The sequence below is a fragment of the Jaculus jaculus genome, chromosome 17 (assembly GCF_020740685.1).
Source record: "Jaculus jaculus isolate mJacJac1 chromosome 17, mJacJac1.mat.Y.cur, whole genome shotgun sequence".
NCBI classification, from domain to species: Eukaryota; Metazoa; Chordata; class Mammalia; order Rodentia; family Dipodidae; genus Jaculus; species Jaculus jaculus.
This window is the reverse complement of record NC_059118.1, coordinates 47,957,058-47,977,713: the sequence shown is the minus strand read 5'-3', so window position 1 is coordinate 47,977,713 and position 20,656 is coordinate 47,957,058. Positions and strand designations below refer to the sequence as shown.

General features: G+C 41.6%; 1 protein-coding gene across 6 annotated transcripts in view; it reads left to right on the top strand.

Annotated features, from left to right (window-relative positions):
* Cdkal1 (CDK5 regulatory subunit associated protein 1 like 1) overlaps positions 1–9,974 on the top strand; it is a 670,695-nt gene extending 660,721 nt beyond the window's left edge. For all 6 annotated transcript variants that reach the window (XM_004668379.2, XM_045136581.1, XM_045136582.1 and 3 more), the window contains one exon: positions 9,136–9,974. In XM_004668379.2, the coding sequence (XP_004668436.1) occupies positions 9,136–9,333 (198 nt within the window). In that variant the 3' untranslated portion in view covers positions 9,334–9,974. The remainder of the gene's footprint in view (positions 1–9,135) is intronic.
* The last annotated feature ends 10,682 nt before the right edge of the window (positions 9,975–20,656 follow it).

The window sequence follows — 20,656 nt, the reverse complement described above, 5'->3', positions numbered from 1 at the left end:
AGAAGGAGTTTGGTAGGATTCCTTCTTTTTCTATTTTATGGAAAAGCTTAAGAAGAAATAGTGCTAGTTCTTCCCTGAAGGTCTGGTAAAATTCACCAGTGAATCCATCTGGGCCTGGACTTTTTTTTTAGCTGGGAGATTTTTATACTGCTTGGATCTCCATACTTGTTATAGGTCTATTTAAGTGATTAATCTCATCTTTATTTAATTTAGGTAGGTCATATAAATCAAGGAAATCGTCCATTTCTTTCAGATTTTCATACTTAGTGGAGTATATGTTTTTATAGTATGTCCGTATGATTTTTTGGATTTCTCTGGTAACTGTTGTCATGTTGCCATTTTCACATCTAATTTTATTAATTTGTGTCACTTCTCTCTTTCATTTGGTCAGATTTGGTAAGGGGTTATCAATCTTGTTTATCCTTTCAAAGAACCAACTCTTTGTTTCATTGATTCTTTGGATTGGTTTATTGGTTCCTATTTCATTAATTTCTGCCCTAATCTTTATTATTTCTTCCTATTGATTTTTGGTTTGCCTTGTTCTTCTTTTTCCTAGGCTAAGGTGAAGCATTAGGTTGTTTACTTGAAAGCTTTCTAATTTCTTAATATAGGCACTTAAATCTATAAATTTCCCTCTTAGGACTGCCTTCATTGTGTCCCAAAGGCTTTGGTATGTTGTGTTCTTATTATAATTTGACTCTATGAAATTTTTTATTTCCTTCTTGATTTCTTCATTAACCCATTCATCTTTTAGTAGTGTATTGTTTAGTTTCCATGATTTTGTGTATGCTTTATAGCTTTTCTTGCTATTGATTTGTAGTTTGATTCCATTATGGTCAGATAGAATGCAAGGAATTATTTCAGTTTTCCTGTATTTGTTAAGATTTGCTTTGTGTCCTAATATATGGTATGTTTTAGAGAATGTTTCCTGTGCTGCTGAAATGAATGTATATTCTGCAGCATTTGGATGAAATTTCCTGTATATATCTGTTAGGTCCATTCCTTCTATGACCTCATTTAATCCAGATGCCTCTTTGTTTATTTTTTGCCGGCGTGACCTGTCAATTAATGATAGTGAGGTATTGAAGTCACCCACTACAACTGTGTTTGGTGTTATCTGTGACTTGGAAGAGGGTTGCATTATAGTAAAGCTAGCACCACATGTGACCTTTTTTTATTAAAATTACAAACCAAATACATGCCATCACACGCTCACGTGTACCAAGTTGGAGAGGAACTCTGAGGAATAGTTATCTGACTTGAGCTTATTGGCTAAAGATGGAGTGGAAGAGACTGGTTGTTTCCCCTCACCATCCTCCTGTCGCACTTTGTATGTGCTCCTCGGAGTGAGAAGGGCTTCCATTGTGTTTGGAGAGATGATGGAAGGGACTTCCTCACCAGTGATGCTTACTGATTCACTTCAGTCTTCTGGCTCCAGTTTTGCCACACCTGTAGAGCAGCATTGGCATGGACTAATGCTGCTTTCCAACCACACATCGGGAATAAGTGACTTCAGATTTTCCCCACTATCCTTACACAGATTTTAGGCTGTACAGATCAAAGTGTGCCTCTTTTTAGGTCAAGGCCTGTCCTAGGTGCACATGTGTAATCATGTTAATGAAAACATGTGCGTGCATGTATACTTACCCATATACCTGTAGCTGATAATTAGCAAAATAGAGACTCATATGACAAGTTGTGGAGTAGTTTCCCAACTGTGACAGGCTGAGAGATGGCTTGTCGGTTAAAGGTATTTGTTTGCAAAACCTGACAGCATGCATTTGATCCCCAGTGCCAAATAAAGCCAGATGCACAAAGTGTCACGTGTATCTGGAGTTGGTTTGTAGCAGCAACAGGCCCTGGCAAGCCCATCCCTCTTCCCTTTAATAAATAAAAAAAAATTAATTATGACCAAGGAAATAATTAACTTGATTTTTCATTGTGGTCCATTAGTAAGTGTCTTCTCTGTGCCTTCTCTTTCAGAAAGAAGTTTTAATGACTATGATTAAATGAAAGTTTGTGCACCTCCACATAACATTTAGGCTACTCTGAGACTACATAGTGCATTCTGGGTCTGACTGGGCTAGAGTGAAACCATACTTCAAAAATAAACAACAAAATTTACTAGGCCAAAATTTAGATAGGTGTAGGCTTAGTTGAATGGATATTTGGTGCTAAATTTAAAAAAATATTAAGAAAATTAAAAATGGGACTGTGGCAGTAGTTCAGTGAGTAAAGTGCTTGCCTTGTAAACATGATAAGTTTGACCCCAGTAGTCATGTAAAAATGCTGGGCGTGGTGGCTAGCTCCTGAAATCCCAGCACCAGAATGGCAGAGATTGGAGGACCCACTTAGTCTGATAGGTGAGTTTCAGACCAACAAAAGACCCAGTTTGCAAGGAGGTAGACAGAATGTCTGAGGATGACACCTGAGGTTGTCCCCCGGCCTCCACATGCACTGCACATACATATGCATGTGCTCCTGCACACACATACTGGACACACATATGCAATTTTTTTTTAAATCCCACAGCTGCAGGCAGTGTTGAGAAGACATTAAAAAGGCTGAGGAGCCACTTTTGTCCATTTCTTATTATGGAAGAAAGATCAGATGCTTGTACTGATGAGGAAGAGTTGTGTATTTGAAGGTTTAAAGTGCAGTTATGATAGAGATTACTTTCTGATATGATGATAATTTTACAGCAAAGCAAAAGCTCAGACCTGAGTTTTCTCTGATCTAATACTAAATTACATAATAATTTCAGGTCCTTTCCTTGCATTGCACATGTATAAGATTCCAGTAGATTTTCTGATGAGCCCAGATATTTAGACTCTTGGGGGAAATGATTGGTTTTCATTCTTGTTTACCTTAAAATATAGCTCATCGAGCAGTTTTTTATATCTACTTGTTACCTTGCCCTTCTGAGAGAGCTCTGAGAAAAAAATGACATAGAAGAAACTCATTAAGTCCATTAAAATAAAGTTCAGAGCATAAGAGTTAATTTTCTACCTCTTCAGTCAGATGAAATGTTGCTGTATGGAGAGTAATAGTGAGGTGATGGGCAAATGCTGACCTTTGGTTCTGATATGAGTGTCTCTTTCATTGGACAGAGTTCAGGCCTAATGGTTGCGCACTCTGAAAGAGAAGGGTCACTATGGCCACTCAAGGGCACATTCCCTCTATCCCTTTGGTGGACGTCAAGGCAAAATTATGCAGAATATAATCTGAAACTCATTTGATCATATAGTAGATAGTTTATAATTTATGATTAGTCTTATTAGCAAAGCCTATGTTTATTTTTCTATTACCAAAATAAGATAAAAATGCATCCAAGATTAAGATGAGTTGCTTCTTGTGTATGTTCAAGGTTGAAATTTTTCCTTTGCAGTTTTATTGATCTGGTAGCAGTTCAACATTTGGAGTGAGGGGGACGAGGAAAGAACTTGGTGGGAATAATATCTGGTGCAGAATCACTCATAACAAAAAATGATTCAGGAAAGCTGATTGCATGCTGTCAGTGTGTGACTGTGTGTTGGAGGTTTTATCATGAAAAGGCCTCATTAATTGTTAACGTCAGTCTGTTGATCTGTTATGTTTCAGTGTGCCTATAATACTGACTAGCTTTGCATGTAACGTCTTTTTTGAACACAGATATCAAGAACTAGAAAATGCTGTAAGTATGCACTCTGCTTAAGTGATATTAATTAACATGCTGTCTATTAGGGGTCGTCTAGAAGAAGTGGGGATGGCCGGCACCCCCTCATCTCTGTGTGTCCTGGCGTTTCCTAACAACATGAAGCCTACGGGGGTGGGGGGCAGGCTTTCTGTTAATATGAGGACAAGAGCTGGAATACATTGCAGGTTCTAGCAACATCTGCTGGTGTCAGGAACAGAAGAACTCATTTAGAAGCTGCTCTGCAGGGTGGAGACAGTGGCAGTTCTCTCACAGGGTTATTTTTCCTTTGAGCCTAACCAGACTGACAATCCTCATTAAAATGCACTTTGCAGCAAATTTCATGTGAGGTTTTCAGGGTGTGTGTGTGTGTGTGTGTGTGTGTGTGTGTGTGTGTGTGTGTGTTCAGAGAAAATCCAGCAGTGCACCACCTACAGTTACAAACATGGCTCCCATATGTAGGAGAGGTATGGAGAAATGGCCAAGTATACCTTGAGGCTGACTTTCCTGGGCCTTTTCTAGAGAAACAGACCATGACAGAAGAGTAGATAAAGCCCATTTGGTGGAAGTCTCAATCCTGAGGGTCAGTTTAGCAGTCCAGCAGAGATGCTTGACTGATGAGCCTGTGCCTCTCATCTGCTACTGTTTACCCTCCTGCCTGAGTTTGATGAGTGATTTAACAGGGTAAGTCCCATCAGCTCCTACACACTGGGCAGTGTGCAGGACGAAAGGACAGAAAGCGCTTAAAATATGAACCTGCCTGCACATGTGACAGTGCCATAATATTATTTCTACTTAATAATACCAAACGCCTGACTGCTACCTTCTGTCTGGGTCCTAATGTTTCTGTCTCAATAGCCTACTCCTTATTACCACTTGTCAGTGTTTTTAGCAAGGAGGAACTTTAGAAGAGGTCACCTCCACTGGAGGCCAAGCCCATGCAGCCCCCAGGAAAAGGATATTGTAACTATCAATACAGATTACAAGTACAAATGTAAGTATCCATTCCACAAATATGTGTTGACCTCTCCTTCAGGCGCCCAGTCTACACAGAGAGGATAGCTCAAGAAAGCAATAAAGAAAAAGAACTGAGGGGCTGGAGAGATTGCTTAGTGGTTAACACACTTGTGTGTAAAGCCAAAGGACCCAGGTTTGACTCCCCAGGACCCACATAAGCCAGATACACAAAGGTGGCGCATGCATCTGGAGGCACTGGCATGCCCATTCTCCTCTCTCTCTCTCTCTCTCTCTCTCTCTCTCTCTCTCTCTCTCTCTCTGCATGTTTCTGTATCTCTCTCTCAAATAAATAAGTAAAAATAAAGTATCTTTTAAAAAAGAAAAAGCTGGGCATGGTGGCACACGCCTTTAATTTCAGCATTCAGGAGGCATCGCTGTGAGTTTGAGGCAACCCTGAGACTACATAGTGAATTCCAGGTCAGCCTGAGCCAGAGCAAGATCGTACCTTGAAAAAAAAAACAAGAGGAAGGGAAAGAGGAAGTTAGAGTTTAGAAATTAATCAAGGAAGCAATAAGGAACTTAGCATAAATGTATCTCTTAGTCTGTTAAAATTTGATGTAATACATGGATCTTGGCTCAGCAGTTAAAGATGCTTGCAAAGCCTGATAGCCTGAGTTCAACTCCCTGATACCCACATAAAAGAAGGTGCATAAAGTGGCAGGCACATGTGTCTGGAGTTTGTTTGCAGTGTCAAGAGGCCCTGACATGCCTATGTTCATGTTTTCTCTTCCTCTCAAATGAATAGAAAGATATATATATATATATATATATATATATATATAATACATGGATACTTTGGATTGAACAAATCTTAAAAATTGTAAATCTTAGCTGGAAAGATGGCTTAGTGGTTAAGCACTTGCCTGTGAAGCCTAAGGACCCGGATTCAAGGCTCGATTCCCCAGGACCCAGTTAGCCAGAAGCACAAGGAGCACACGCATCTGGAGTTTGTTTGCAGTGACTAGAGGCCCTGATGTGCCCATTCTCTCTATCTGCCTCTTTCTCTGTCTGTCTTTTGCTCTCAAATAAATAAAAAGAAAAGTAAAAAATAATAAATTTTAGAGTTGGCATTCAGTTTAATTAGTAATGGTAATAAAAGTGCAAGGACAGACTATACCCCCCTCCTGCTGCTGCTGTCCCTCCTCTACCTCGGTGGGGAATGGCCAGTGGGACGGGCTTTCTGTGGGCGGTGTGGCTGCCCTTGCTTTCCCGTGTAGCTCTGAAATGCAGCTTTGCTGCCAGGGACAGGAGGAAGCTTCTGGACCAATATACTTTTAACAGGTCAGTTATATTAAAATGTTTTACATGTTTGAAGGTTAAGCCAACAAAATTAATGACTCAGTTGAATTCAACTATGGATAATCTACTCTGGTTGTTTCAGAGGTAAGTTTTATATTTTGAGCCAAATTGTATGGCAAATGATTGGAAGAAGAGGAAGAGACTTTATGGAATTGTTCCCAGAAGACAAAGGGGGACTGGGAATGCAGCTCCCATGATAGAATGATTGCCTAGCATGCACAAAACCTTGTCAATCCCAGCACTACATAAACCAGTTGTGGTAGCACATAGCTGTAATCCAAGTTCAGATGGAGGTGGAGGAAGAGGATCAGAAGGTCAGTGTCATTCTTAGCTACATAGCAAGTTTAAGGCCAGCCTGCATTATATGAGGCCCGGTCTCAACAAAAAAAAAAAAAAAAAAAAAGGAGAAACTGGGGCTGGAGAAATTGCTCAGTGGTTAAAGGCACTTGCTTGCAAAGCTTGACTGATGGTCCAGGTTTGACTCCCCAGTTCCCATATTAAGCCAGATACACAAAGTGGTGCATGCATCTGGAGTTCATTTGCAGCAACAGGTGGCCCTGTATGCCCATTTTCTCTATCTTTCTCCTCTCTCTCAAATAAATATTTAAAAATTAAGAGAGGGCTGGAGAGATTGCTTAGCAGTTAGGACACTTGCCTGCAAAGCCTGAGGACCAAGGTTCGATTCCTCAGTACCCACATAAGCCAGATGCACAAGGTGGTGTATGCATCTGGAGTACATTTGCAATGGCTAGAGGCCCTGGTGTGCCCATTCTCTCTCTCGGTCTGTCTCCCCCACCCCCCCCCCTCTCATAAATCAAAGAACAAAAAATGAGAGAGAAAGGGTTTGTTTGTGGTTGTTTTTTATCAGGCCAAGAGTACAGGCATGTTATCGGAATGTACAGCTCATTGGAGCAGAATGCATGCTCAGCCCAACCAAAGGTGTCATGTCCTCACACACACCTTGCCCTGGCCAGGACAGCTGACATCACCCTGGATGCTTTTGAATTTATAAGCACAGAACCAGGTCAAGCATCCTGAACTGGGTCTTGGAACAGGCATGACTTTCCCTAGTGCCTGGTGGAGCTGACATGTCAGGGCACCTTACTTTGAGGAGCCCCTTATAAGACTCTGCACCTTTTGTATATACTTTTTGTTTAAAAATAAAAAAACAGAAATGGAGCTGGAGAGATTTCTTAGTGGTTAAGTCATTTACCTACAAAGCCCAAGGACACAGGTTTAATTCTTCAGTGCATGTGTAAGCTGGATGCATGTGGTGATGCATGCATCTGGATGTCATTTGCAGTGCCCAGAGGCCCTGGTGTGCCCATTCTCTCTCAATCTCTCTCTCTCATAAATAAATAAAAATTAAAAAAGAAAGAAGTGGGGCTGGAGAGATGGTTTGGTGGCTAAGGCATTTACCTGAAAAGCCTGATGACCATGTTTGATTCCCCAGTACCCAGGTAAAGCCAGATGCACAAAGTGACATGTGCATCTGCAGTTCATTTGCAGTTGCTAGAGACCCTGCCATGCTCATTATCTCTCTTTTCTCTCCCTCTCTCTTTCCTTGCAAATAAATAAATAAATGAAAAAATTACTGAATGACTCATAAAATGGGTGTAGAGATGCACTGGCACTTTTGTGCAAGAGTCCACGGCCCTCGTAGGACTTAAAAGGTTACAGAGCCCAAGGCCAGAAAACACTGGTAAGCCTCTTAGTTCTGGTAGAATAAAACTAAACAAAGCAAGCATTGGTTACTTGCTTGAGACAGGAATTCATGACACATGGAGAACACGTTCGTCACTCCCATATCCATTCACTCTTTCCTAAACACTTAGCACCACTCTATACCAGCAACCATCTCTGCTTCCAAGAACTTGGAGATAGATCAACTATGTGTGTATATGGCACTGGATATCAACATGCTCAACTGTTGAACTATACCCCCCCACCCAGGCCATGAGTATATGTCCATACGTAATTCTCCAACATGACTACTCAAAATCAGTCATCTCTTCCCACCCTCTGGTCATATTTATCTTCAGGTCAACCTTCTTATTGTGTATATGAGAGAATGCATGTAGGTTTTTTTTTAAAATAATTTTTTAAAGTATTTATTTATTTACTTATTTATTAGAGAGAGAATATATGAGTGGGCATGCCAGGGCCTGTAGCCACTGCAAACAGATTCCAGATACATGTGCCACTTTGTACACTCAGCTTTATGTGGGTACTGGGGAATTAAATGTGGGTGCTTTTGCTTTGTTGATAAGCTCCTTAACCACTAACCCATCTACATGTGGCATTTGTCTATGTCTGCCTTATTTGTCTTAACAGCATAACCTCCAATCCATCCAGCTCTCTGCAGATGATAGGATTTCTTTCTTTATTGTTGAAAGATACTTCACATTTATCTATAACAAATTCTCTTTGCTTGCCACAAAAGCATGAGGACCTGAGTTCAGATTCCTACCACTCACACAAAAGCCAGGTACAGTGGCTCATGACTATACTTTCAGCACTGGAGACATGAAGACAGGAGGGTCCTAGGGCTTGCACCTCCCTGAATTGGTCAGCTCCTCTCTCAGAAGAGTGGAGAGCTGGGCAGACAGCTTAGTAGTTAAAAGCACCTGCTGCAAAAGGCTGAGAGCTGCAGCTCAGATCTCCAGCACTCATGGAAAGCCACATGCAGTGGCACGCTGTCGGGAATCCCTCTGCATATAGGGCAGTGGGAGGTGAAAGCAGGAGAAACCCTAAGCTCAGTGGCCAGATGTGCTCTCACCTTGGCAACAGCAAGCAGGAAGAGCAAGCCTTCTTACACAAGGTGGGAGGTGTGTGCACTGACACCTGAGGTCGTCCTCTGACCTCCCTCACGCAGGCATGGCGCAAGCATGCCCCTTCGTGCATGTACATAATGCATGCATACGTATACACCAAAAATAATGACGAGAGCAATTTAAGAAGACAGCCAACACTGTGCAACTGCACGCAGACACACTGGGACCTCAGCAGGGTCCGCATGAGCCCATGTTGAAGGATGAAGGAAATGCAGCACTTCATAAGCGCTTGTTACTTGGCTCATCTGGCAATGGCAACAAGGACTGTTTCTGTGTGTGAAAATCATTTTGCCTCTGTTTCTCTGTTTATAGGAATTCAGAAATAGGCTTGGGAATCACCTGAGTTTGACTTCCAGCAACCATGCTGCAACCCAGCAAGACCCGGCATCTTTCAGAGCCTTGCTGCAGGTGCCCTGTCCCGACACCGCATGGAGGATGGCTGTGGGCATGGCTCTTGTGGCTCTTTTTGCTGTTTTTGTCAAGATCTATGCTTACAGCACAGCTCAGTGAAGCACCATGTGGAAAGACTGTCAGTGGATGGGAAACCACCTTACTTCTCACAGGGCTGTCATTCTCTGGGCCCTCTTACTGAGCCCTTGTCTCTCCTTGAGTTGAGCCTGGGGTACTTGACCACCAGCCAAATCACATGCCAGACTTATTTTTCAAACAAAACTCATTTTGGCTTCTTTTGCAACAAATACAAAGTGGTTCAATTTTTTTTAAAAATGAAAAATTCCAATCTTTAAGTCCTCTGAGTGTGCAGTGACTTGGCCATCTTTTCCTTGTGTGGGGGAACTTGCAGTCCTTAACAAACATTTCTAAGTGTATTTTCCTCCACATGCTTGGTTTACAGTCCCAGTACTGTAACACATCATTTCTTTTTAAACAGCAGATATATTCCTGAAAAGTTTTTATTGAACCCTTTTTGGAACTTGAATTTGAGCCTGCCATTTAAATGGCACTCCCTAACATCTTCTGAAATGTAAGAAATTACTACTTCTGCAGTACCCATAAGCTGAAAAGCTGAATTTGTGTAAAACAAGCCATGCCCCTATTCTGACATTCGTGATGTTATACCACCTTTCTATTTTGCTCCAATACTATCAGTCTTAAAGAATTACTGTAATAAACAAGCCCTATGTTTATCAAAATTTCAGTTGTTTGGCATGTATAGGCAGAAAGAATCAAGTGCTTAGATTACCATGGAATGGCTTTCATCATCAGCCCCATGCTTTCCCTCAGCTCTTCTTTTTAATCATTCTCTAAGGAGCCCATATCATCATTTGGGGACATACATGTGCACATGCACATACACACACGCCCATGCACACACATTTTAGTGTTAGCACATTTCTCCTGAGCTTAATATGTCCTTCTAGAAGGATCTCTCATTTAAAGTACAAAGACCTTCCCGGTGTCCCTCTGAGTCCTACATCAGGACTTGGGTGCATACTCTGCTTTGGAGTAGAAACAAAAGTGCTGTCAGAGTCCTGTAGAAATGGCTTAGCACTTAAAGCACTTGCCTGCAAAGCCAAAGGACCCAGGTTCAATTCCCCACTACTCACATGAAGCCAAATGCACAAGGTGGTGCATGTGTGGAGTTCATTTGCAGTGGCTAGAGACCCTGGCATGCCCATTCTGTCTTTCTCTCACTCTCTTTCTCTCAAATAAAATATTTGGAAATATGCTCACAGGATAGGGAGCTGCCACATACTTGCACGGAATGTAATCACGTCTTTGTTAACAACGAACTGCACATTGGAACTCACTGTTTAACAAAAGCCTAAAGACATCAAAATATCTTCGAAAACCTACAGTTATGCTATACAGTATAAATAATGGCAAAGGGTTCTTTTCCGTCTGTTTTCTTCTTCCACTCTTCCTCTTTCCTTCCTCATCTAGTCTCCCTTGTTCATTTTCATGACATGTAAGAGAATGACACACCAGCTGATTGCAGCCTTGCTGCTCTCCTGATGATGCTGGTGTCACCTCCAGGGCTGGGTCACTGCAGGATTATCCCTCCCTCTGTGCACCTTCACTCTGCTTTATGACTCACAAAAGAGCCAGCCATGTCCTGCCCTGAAGCAGGGGAACACACATATACCTTATCCATCACCTTGTTGGTGACTAGTTAGCAAGGGAGATGGCAGAACCCTGGAAATCGAGTCCTCTTTCCTATGTCCTGCTGCTAGACAGAGAATGGGATGGAGAGATGAGAAAAGGATGTAGCAGGTATGGAAACATGGATAGCTGGGGACAGGATTCACAGTGTGACTGAACCTGGAGCCAGTGTGGCCACTGGTAGTTTTCCCCTTTCCAGCCTCCTTCCTTCCCAGTGCACTGCACTGCCACCCCATTGAGGCCAGGCATGCCCATGTGCCTCGCCTTAGCCAGTGAAATGTGTGTGAGTCATATCTGTGTATGGGGCTAAGATGGTTTATACTGACTGCCAATCTGACAAGAACTTATGTCACCTAGAAAATGAGCCTTTAGGTATGTCTGTGAAGGCTTGTCTTAATCAGACTAATTGAGATGGGAAGGCCCACCTTACATGTGTTTGGCATCCATTTTAGAGGCTAAGGTCTTGGATTGGATATAAAGGAGAAAGCTAGCTGAGCACCAGCATTCATCACACTGCTTCCTGGGTATGGTCACCATGTGACCGACCCTGCCTCAAGATCCTGCTGTCATAACAGACCCTCCCCACCACGACAGACTATAAGCTCAAATAATCTGTCCCTTAAGCTGCCTATTGTCAGGCATTTTGTCCCTTTGACAAGAAGTCCCCCAATGCAGGGGCAGCCAGATTGAGAACCAGTCTACAGCTTTCCATATGGTTTTTTCCAACACCATTGGCTTCTTCTGGAGAGATGGTGCTTTCCCTAGCCCAGCTCTCTGAGTCAGTGTGGGAAGCAGAGCTATTCTTGCATCCATTAACAACAGATGTGCTGCTGCATTAAGCTACTTGGATTTAAGGGTTGGAACCATATCATGACTGGTTCATACCAAGAGTCTCAGGAGGACATGGGATATAGGTTGTGTCTCTCCTCTACTAAGAAGGAGCCAATTAAAAAATCTTCAGTGCTTTGGCCAACTTATTTTTCTTTATTAGAGAAAGAGGGACATACACAAGTGTTCATGTGTTGGAAGGACTTTCATAAGTGAGTGCACTGTCATCCAACTCCAGGAGGCAAGTCGAGCACCACCCCACCCAGTAACTCCATCCCAAAGAAGGTATCCATTGTCCATATTTATGCAGATGCTATAAACAGACAATCATACAATGCACACTGTTTCATGGCTGCCTTCATTCATGCTCATTTCTGAATAACTCTACTAGCTAAAATACCACATTGTCTTTGCCATTCTATACTTGAGTCATTTCTAAGTTCTTGGCTGTGTTGACTCTACTGCTGTGAAGATATCTGAAACACACAGGTAAGTGTGTGCATGGTGAATGTTCAGCATTTGCCTATACTCATGCTTTGTAGACACTGTCAGTGGTTTTCTGAAGTGGCTATACCAATTCACATCCCAGCAGCAAGGTGACATGAACTCAGTCATTCTCCTGTTTTTACTCTTTGTATTGTTGATCGTCTTCGGCATCCTTGTTTCTGTAGATTCCTTTCACTGGGCCAGTCCTGCTTTAATAAGTTTTCAGATAACTATTAACAAGCTACACTTTTTGAAAAAAGTTGCAATAAGATGTAATAACATGTGGGTTGGGAAGATGACTCAATCAGTAACATGCCTGCTATACAAGCATGAGACCCTGAGTTAAGATCGCCAGTAACCACAAAGAATGGCAGATGTGGTACACAGCTGCAGTCTCACTGCTGGGAGACAAAGCCAGAATCCTTGAGACTCACTGGCTGGCTAATCTAGCCACATCAGCTATAGGTTCAGCAAGAGACCCTGTCTCAAAGAATAAGATGGAAAATGATTGTGGAAAGACACATATTGACCTTTGGCTTCCACCCACACACAAATATGTACACACATAAAAAGGTTAGAACATAAATTCTTATATATTTACCAACTTAATAAACATAATAGTTGGCAGTTTCTTTTGGCCTGTGAGTGCCAAGAATCAAGAAAGTTGAACTTCTGCTCTATGGTACAACCTATGATCCATACTAAATATATTTAATCTGGGGTCCTAATCACTTCTCTAAATATTTTCCCTTATCTTAGAGTTATCATCCCTCACATCTTTGATAAACTTCTACATGGTTTACTGTGGTGCTTGATTGGAATGATGTTGATACTAAAGGAGTTAAAGATCAGAACCAAGGAGACTCAGGTCGCTCTGGCTCCCCACACAAATTTGAAGCAAATAATACAAACAAAAGACATCAAAGCTTTAGAATCGGCAAAACTTGCGTTAAAATCTGGCCAGGCTACTTTTTCTTTTTGAGTCTCATCTATAAAGTATGAACAAAATTTTGTTGGAGAGTTATTGAGAGATGTATTGACATTGTATGAAACACTAAGTCCTTAACACATATCATTTTTCTGCTTTCATAATTTAGCTATTGTCAAGGCAAACTGTTCCCACTCCAGAAGGAATAATAAGAGAGTCAGTCTATTCTGAACCAGATATGAGGGGCCATGGACCAGGAATACATCAGGTTTCACTATGGAAGTGGTTATATGAACTTTTATGCCCACAACAGAAGATAGACATAGGTCAGTGCTTTAAGAAAAATGCCTTGATGAGGACAACAGATAGGTGGGTGGGTTATGAAAAAGCAGGGAAGATTGTGTTATATAGATTTCAGATGATCTCTGATGGCACTCTAATTTTGGGTTGGTGAAAGCTGTGGTCAGCTAAGAATAAATTCCAAAGATTTTTAGCTTGTAGGCAAAAAGGATGTTAGGCCAGGCATAGTGGGCATGTCTTAAATCCCAGCACTCAGCAGGTAAAGGTAGGAGGATCACTGTAAGTTTGAGGCCAGCGTGGGACTATAGAGTGAGTTCCAGGTTAGCCCAGGCTAGAGTGAGATCTCAAAAAAAAAAAAGGAAAAACAAAGAAAGAAGGATGTCAGGTATACAAAAACCAATAAATGGCTATGAAAGAGACAAAAGATAGCCTGAGATCAATGGGGTTCCCATCAACCTGTACACTTCAGAGTAGATGTGGCAAACATCACACTGCTTAAAGGTGAAGCCCAATTTTACAAATAAAATTAGCTGTTTTAGATTCTGATTGAACAACATGACCCTCAAAAGAATTACATATGGACTAAAAAGATTCCTGCCTCTAGGGACTTTTGGTCTGATTGTAAGAAAAGCAGCAAAAGATGGAAAATTTAAAGAAAATGGATTACAGCTGTGTTTGAAGAGATCAAATTAATGAATAAATTTGAGCACAGATCTGAGAGGTCCATCAAAGAACAAGGAGATTTTCCATGGCCCCAAGAAAAGAGCATCTTGATGAAAAGGGAGGCCTAATAAGACAGCCCTCCCCACCCGCCTTGCGGGCGAAAGGAAATTCTTCATTCCTCTGCTGCCAATTACCCCTCTCAGTGCTATTGCATGGAGTGCCCCAACTCCGCAGGCAAGGAATTCATTTCAGCTCAGGGGTTCCCCAGTTTATGTGCATCAAATACTAAGAAGGCAAATGCCAAGAAAAGAAAGGGGAGGGACAATGCTGGGTTAAAGTGAGTGCAAGGCAAAGTCAGAATGAGTAACTATATTATTATATATTATATTATATAATTAGTAACTATATATGTTATTTCATATGGTTTCCAAGGCCCAAGCCTTGAACTTCTATATTTGCTTTTAATTTCCAGACACCAATGAAACCCATTTTAAGTTTTAAAACAGACCTAGTGTTTTTCAAATAGATATAAATCGTGTGTTTGCCTAAGATGCTTTATATTTGGGTCCAGCCTTCATGAGCCATGTATAGCATGCTATCCACACAGTTCATACAAGCAATAGCTAACTTTTAGGTTGAATATTACCTTCCTCACAGGGTCATTTAGAGTGACTCTGATGACTCAGCCCTGAGAGCACTTCTTGTACCAGCTTAGGGACAGTTAAGACTCACTCTCTTGCACAAGGTTGTTCATGATGTCATTACCTTTGTAGAGTAGTTTGTTTTGAAATAATTAATTGGCGATTTAACTGGTAGCTGAAGCATAACCTCAGGAACCCCCCCCCCCCTTGTAAAGCGAAGCCCACTTAATAAGTGTCTTGGGCTGAGGCTCAGCTTGGCTCAGCTGTTAAGGGCACTTGGAACTTTCTAGCCTGAATTCAATTTCCAGCAAAACTGCACATGCACCTGTAATCCTAGTGTCCCTATGACAGTGGGAGGTGGAGCCGAGAGAATCCCAAAGCTCACCAGCCAGCTAAACTAAGCCCACAGAGGCAGAAATATCCAAAGAGACACTTTCTCAATGCAAGGAGAAGACAAACACTTTGAGGTTGCCCTCTAACCTGCACAGCCTGCCCTGGTGCATGAAACCTCACACACACTAAAAAAGGGAAAATGGCCGGGCATGGTGGCACGTGCCTTTAATCCCAGCACTCAGGAGAAGCACTCAGAAGAAGGAGGAGAAGAAATGTCTTGCAGCAAGACTTTTCCCCATCCAAACTAGACTTCCTCCAGAGAACTATGGAAGAAGCATTACATTGCTAACAAAAATGCCCCAACCAGGTGACTACCTACGTGAATTCTACCAGATATTTAAAGAACAACAGCGGTTGCCAAATTCTTTCAAACAATTGAAAGGAGAAAACATCTGCTAATACATTCTATAAGGTCAGCACTACTTTAGTGCCAGAGCCAGAGGAAGACATGGCAGGAAAAGAAAGTTATATGCTAAGGTCACTTGTGAATGTTTAGGTGCATAATGAGTCCAACAGCATGTTAATTACTTATATTTATGCTGATTATAAGTGGGATTTATCCTAGGAATTTAGGGTGGCTCAATAAGAAAATTACTGTATTAAGTCAGTAATAGAATGAAGATGTGGAAAAACACATGGTCATCTCAATTTATACTGAAAAGTCATTTGATAAAATCCAATGCTCTCACCTCCCTCAGAGTCATTTGATGAGAATATCTGAAAACAAGACATAAGGGGAAAGTCCTTGACATGATAGTTAATCAAAATTTCAGATGTTATGAATAAGCCATATGGAAACCTACTTTATTAAATAATGGTGCACCCAGAAGCCATAGTTTTTTTACTAGAAAAATTTCAGTTCCAGGGCTGGAGAGATTGCTTAGCAATTAAGACACTTGCCTGTGAAGCCCAAGGACCCAGGTTTGATTCTCCAGGTCCCATGTAAGCCAGATGCACAAGGTGGTGCATGTGCCTGGAGTTCATTTACAGTGGCTAGGGACCCTGGTGCACCCATTCTCAATCTCTCTCTGTCTCTGTCTCTGTCTCTGTCTCTCTCTCTCTCTCTCTTAAATAAAAACATTTTAAAAAAGTCAATCTGAGGGTTGGATACCTTCCAGTGAGTTTTTGGCTAGGGAGATCCCTGACCCCCAAAATATTACAGGCCATTTCCAAGGCTCTTGGTTTTCTACCAAGAATAGATGGTAAGACCCTATTACTGAAGACTGTATGCTTGGGCTGCAGGTAAATGGGAAATGAAGCTGGAGCTGAGCTGAAAACCTCCCTCCCTGTAGAGCAGCTGGGAAAAGCTATGCTTCAAGACTTAAGTTTGGCCAGCCAGGCCAAATGAGCCAACAGGTGCAATAGTGGCATGTCTGTTATGGGGGAAACCAACCACTCTCTAATTGGACTGGAGGCCTCCTCCATTGGAGGAAATACATGCCTGGCACTGAAAACCTAGTCAAAGCCTATGGTGGGGGAGATCATGAGAGAGAAGTAATGTCTGCTGTTGTCTGGCTAAATGCATATATTGTACTCACCAAAATGCTCTATAAGCACTTTTCTTAATGTTCATACCCATATATTAATGCTATTCTCACTTTTACTTAGAGAAGCTTCTCTTTTCTGATGGCAGTGACCACTGAGATGACTCAAAAGTCACCATAGTGCTGAGAAAAAGTGATAGTGGAGGGTTCAGCACTGAGATATCTCTAGCACACCTTCCAAAGCTCAAGGTCCATTGTGGAAGAGGTGGCGGAAAGAATGTAAGAGCCAAGGGAAGGGTAGGACTCCTTACAATGCAATCTTCCAGACATAAAATGGCCTGGATATCCATTACCTCACAGTGCCTGGTACTACCTAACAAGACCCTTATAATAAGAGCAAAAGATGACGTCAAAATAAAAGAGTGACTACTTGAGAGGGGGAGGAGATATGATGGCAGGTGGATTTGTGAAGGAGAAAATGGGGTAGGAGAGGGAATTATAATAGTTTATTCTCTATAATTATGGAAGTTGTCAATAAAAAAAAGTTTTAAAAGGGGGCCTGAGAGATGGCTTAGCAGTTAAGGCACTTGCCTGTGAAACCTAAGGGCCAATGTTCAACTCTCCATGTCCCATGCAACCCAGACACACAGTTACACAAGCATGCAATGTCACACATGCACATGAGAGGGTGCACATGTCTGGAGTTCAATTGTAGTGGCTGGAGGCCCTGGCATGCCAACACCCCCACCCCTGCATAAAAAGGTCTGTTGTGCTTGTATTAAAAAAAAAAAAAAGTTTAAAAAGTCAGGGCTGGCTAATAACATATTCATTGTTGAAAATTTGAAGGTATTCTCTAGAACCACTACCAAGTCAAGAACACCGTCTTATACCACTGCTATTCAACACTGTTGTTGAAGTTATAGAGCTTCATTGCCCAACAAAAAGAAGCAAAAGGCATCAAAATTGGACAGGAGAATTTGCAACTATCTTTATTTGCAGATGACATGATCCTATGAATGGGAAAATCCTGTAGAAGTTCATCAGAAAGCACCATTGCTAATAAATGGGACTCAGCAAAGTTGTAAACTACAAGACCAAAAACACAAAATTAAGTCTATATACCACACAACAAAACAATCTAAAAAGGAATTTAGAAAAGTAATTTCATTTACAATAGTAGGTAAAAGTATTATTTTCTTTTATATTTTATTTTTACTTATTTACTTGAGAGAGGGAAAGATGCAGAGAGAGAGAGAGAGAGAGAGAGAGAATGGACACACCACAGCTTCCAGACACTGCCAATAAACTCCAGACGCATGTGACAGCTTGTGCATCTGGCTTACGTGGGTCCTAAAGAATCAAGCCTTGAACTGGGGTCCTCAGGCTTCACAGGCAAGCACTTAACCACAAAGCCATCTCTTCAGCTCTGGACATTTACTTTAAATCACACAAAAAAAAACTTGCCCAAAATAGATTAAAGACAAAAACTGAAGAATTAAAATTATAAAACTCTTGAATTAAAACAATGGGGAAATTCTTCATGACACTGAATTTGGAAATAATTTCATAGATGTGATATTAAAATACAGTCAATAGGGCTGGAGAGATGGCTTAGCGGTTAAGCGCTTGCCTGTGAAGCCTAAGGACCCCGGTTCGAGGCTCGGTTCCCCAGGTCCCACGTTAGCCAGATGCACAAGGGGACACACGCATCTGGAGCTCGTTTGCAGAGGCTGGAAGCCCTGGCGCGCCCATTCTCTCTCTCTCCTTCTATCTGTCTTTCTCTCTGTGTCTGTCTCTCTCAAATAAATAAATAAATAAATAGTTTTTAAAAAATACAGTCAATAAGGGAAACTAAGTTGGACTTCATCAAAATTAAGAATCTTAATGGCTCAAAGGACATAGGCATGCAGTAACCCACAGAACCAAAGAAAGTATCTGCAAATACTGAAACCTGAGTCCAGCATGTGAAGAACTACAACAGCAAAATAAATCAGCAACAGTAAAAAATAAGTCAAATTAAAAAAATGAGTAAAGACGGAGCTGGAAAGATGGCTCAGGGGTTAAGGCACTTGCCTGCAAAACCTAAAGACTGGGGTTTACTTCTCCAGTACTCATGTAAAGCCAGATGGACAAAGTGGCACGTCCATCTGGAGTTCATTTGCAGCAGCTTAGAGGCTCTTGTGTACCCATTCTCTTTCTCTTCCCCCCTCTCTGTCTGCTTGAAAATAAATAAAAATATTTTTTAAAAAATGAATAAAGGGGCTGGAGAGATGGTTCAGTGGTTAAAGGCACTTGTTTGAAAAGTCAAACCCCAGTGCGCATGTAAAGCCAGATGCACAAAGTGGTGCATGAATCTGGAGTTTATTTGCAGTGGCAGGAGGCCTTGGTGTACCCATTCTCTCTTCTTCTCCTCCCTCCTCTTATTCCCCTTTCTCTCTTCCTGCCCCTCTCTCTCCTCCTTCTCTCCTCCTCCATCTCTCCTCTTCCCTCTCTTTTCCTCTTCCTCCCTCTTTGCCTCCCTCTCTCCTTTTCTCCCACTCTCCTCTCTCTCGTAAATAAATATTTTTAAATGGATGAGTAAGGGCCTGAATAAACGGTTTCCCAAAAGAAGTTAAGCAGGTAGCCTATAAGCATAAAAAATGCCAACAGCATTGGTTATGAGGGAAATTCAATCGAGGGGGGGTGCTGAGGAGATGGATCAGCAGTTAAAGGCACTTGCTTGCAAAGCCTGCTGGCCCAGGTTCAATTACTCAGTACCCACATAAAGTGGTTCATTCATTTTCAGCAGCAAGGGGCTCTAGTGCACCCAATATTTCTCTCTCTCAAATTGTGGAAAAACTAATGCCCTCATAAACTTTTGGTTAAACCTAAAATAAAGTAATTCCACTCCTAGATATATATCAAAAAGGACTGAAAGTAGAGACTGAGACAGATGTCTGAACATGAATGCTCATCGCAACATTATTCAGTCACCAAATGTGAAAATTACCCAAATATCAATGGATGGGAAAGTCACGTGAACCAAATGTGGAGCGTGATTCCACCCTAAAAATGAGTGATATTCTGATACAATGCAGATGAACTTTATTTCCTTATTTATTTTCTTATCATTCTAAGGATCCCATTCTTCTTTTAATTAAGAAAGTGCCTCAGTCAGAGGCACGCTCTTGTCTTTCAGTTCGTGTCTCTCTTTGATCCTTACCTAATCTTTCCTTGGCACCTCCACACTGAATGGCTCTCGGGACCTAGCAACACTTTATCCCTCCACCACCTGCCACCTTCTCTGCTTATCTACTGTGATTTCAGAGATTCAATGAGGCTTCTGGTTTTGGTTTTCTGCATCTCAAATTGCTATCACACCTGTTAAGTTAAGAATGTGAGTCCTCTATTCTGAGAAATGGATGTAAGCACTTAACAAAGACATGTGTGGCAGCTATCTTAGGTACAAGCTTAAAGAGCAGATGTTCCTGGCTTTTGGTTTCTGTTGTGCATGCATGCGTGCGCAACCTGTGTGCTTTATACAATCTTACCACTTGAAAATCGAGAGGAGGACTTCTGCTATCCTTATGGCCTCCACTCTCGACTGCAATTTCACAGGAAAACTCTATATTTCTGATCACACCCATGAAACCTATGCATGTTTTGGGCCAGAGTAAGTCAACTAATTGTAACTCAGTTGCTCATCCAGGAAGAAATGAGGGAATAGTCAATATCATATATCACTGTGTTCCCTGTCTGAGAACTAATTCAGATGTCCAACAGAAAACAAAAGAAGAGATGTTGCTTACAGAGATTGGATTGCCTATAGAGAAAGGGTGGAACTTCTAAAGTGTATTTTTGAATACTTTACATAGAGCAACATTCATCACAAGTTGGGTTTTGAGTAGTTGATTAGAACTCTGTGTTAAAGGAAGCCTGCCCCCAAAGGGATGTGGCAATAGCTGTCACCCTCAATTACTCCATCAACTTGACTTATTTTTACTAATTTA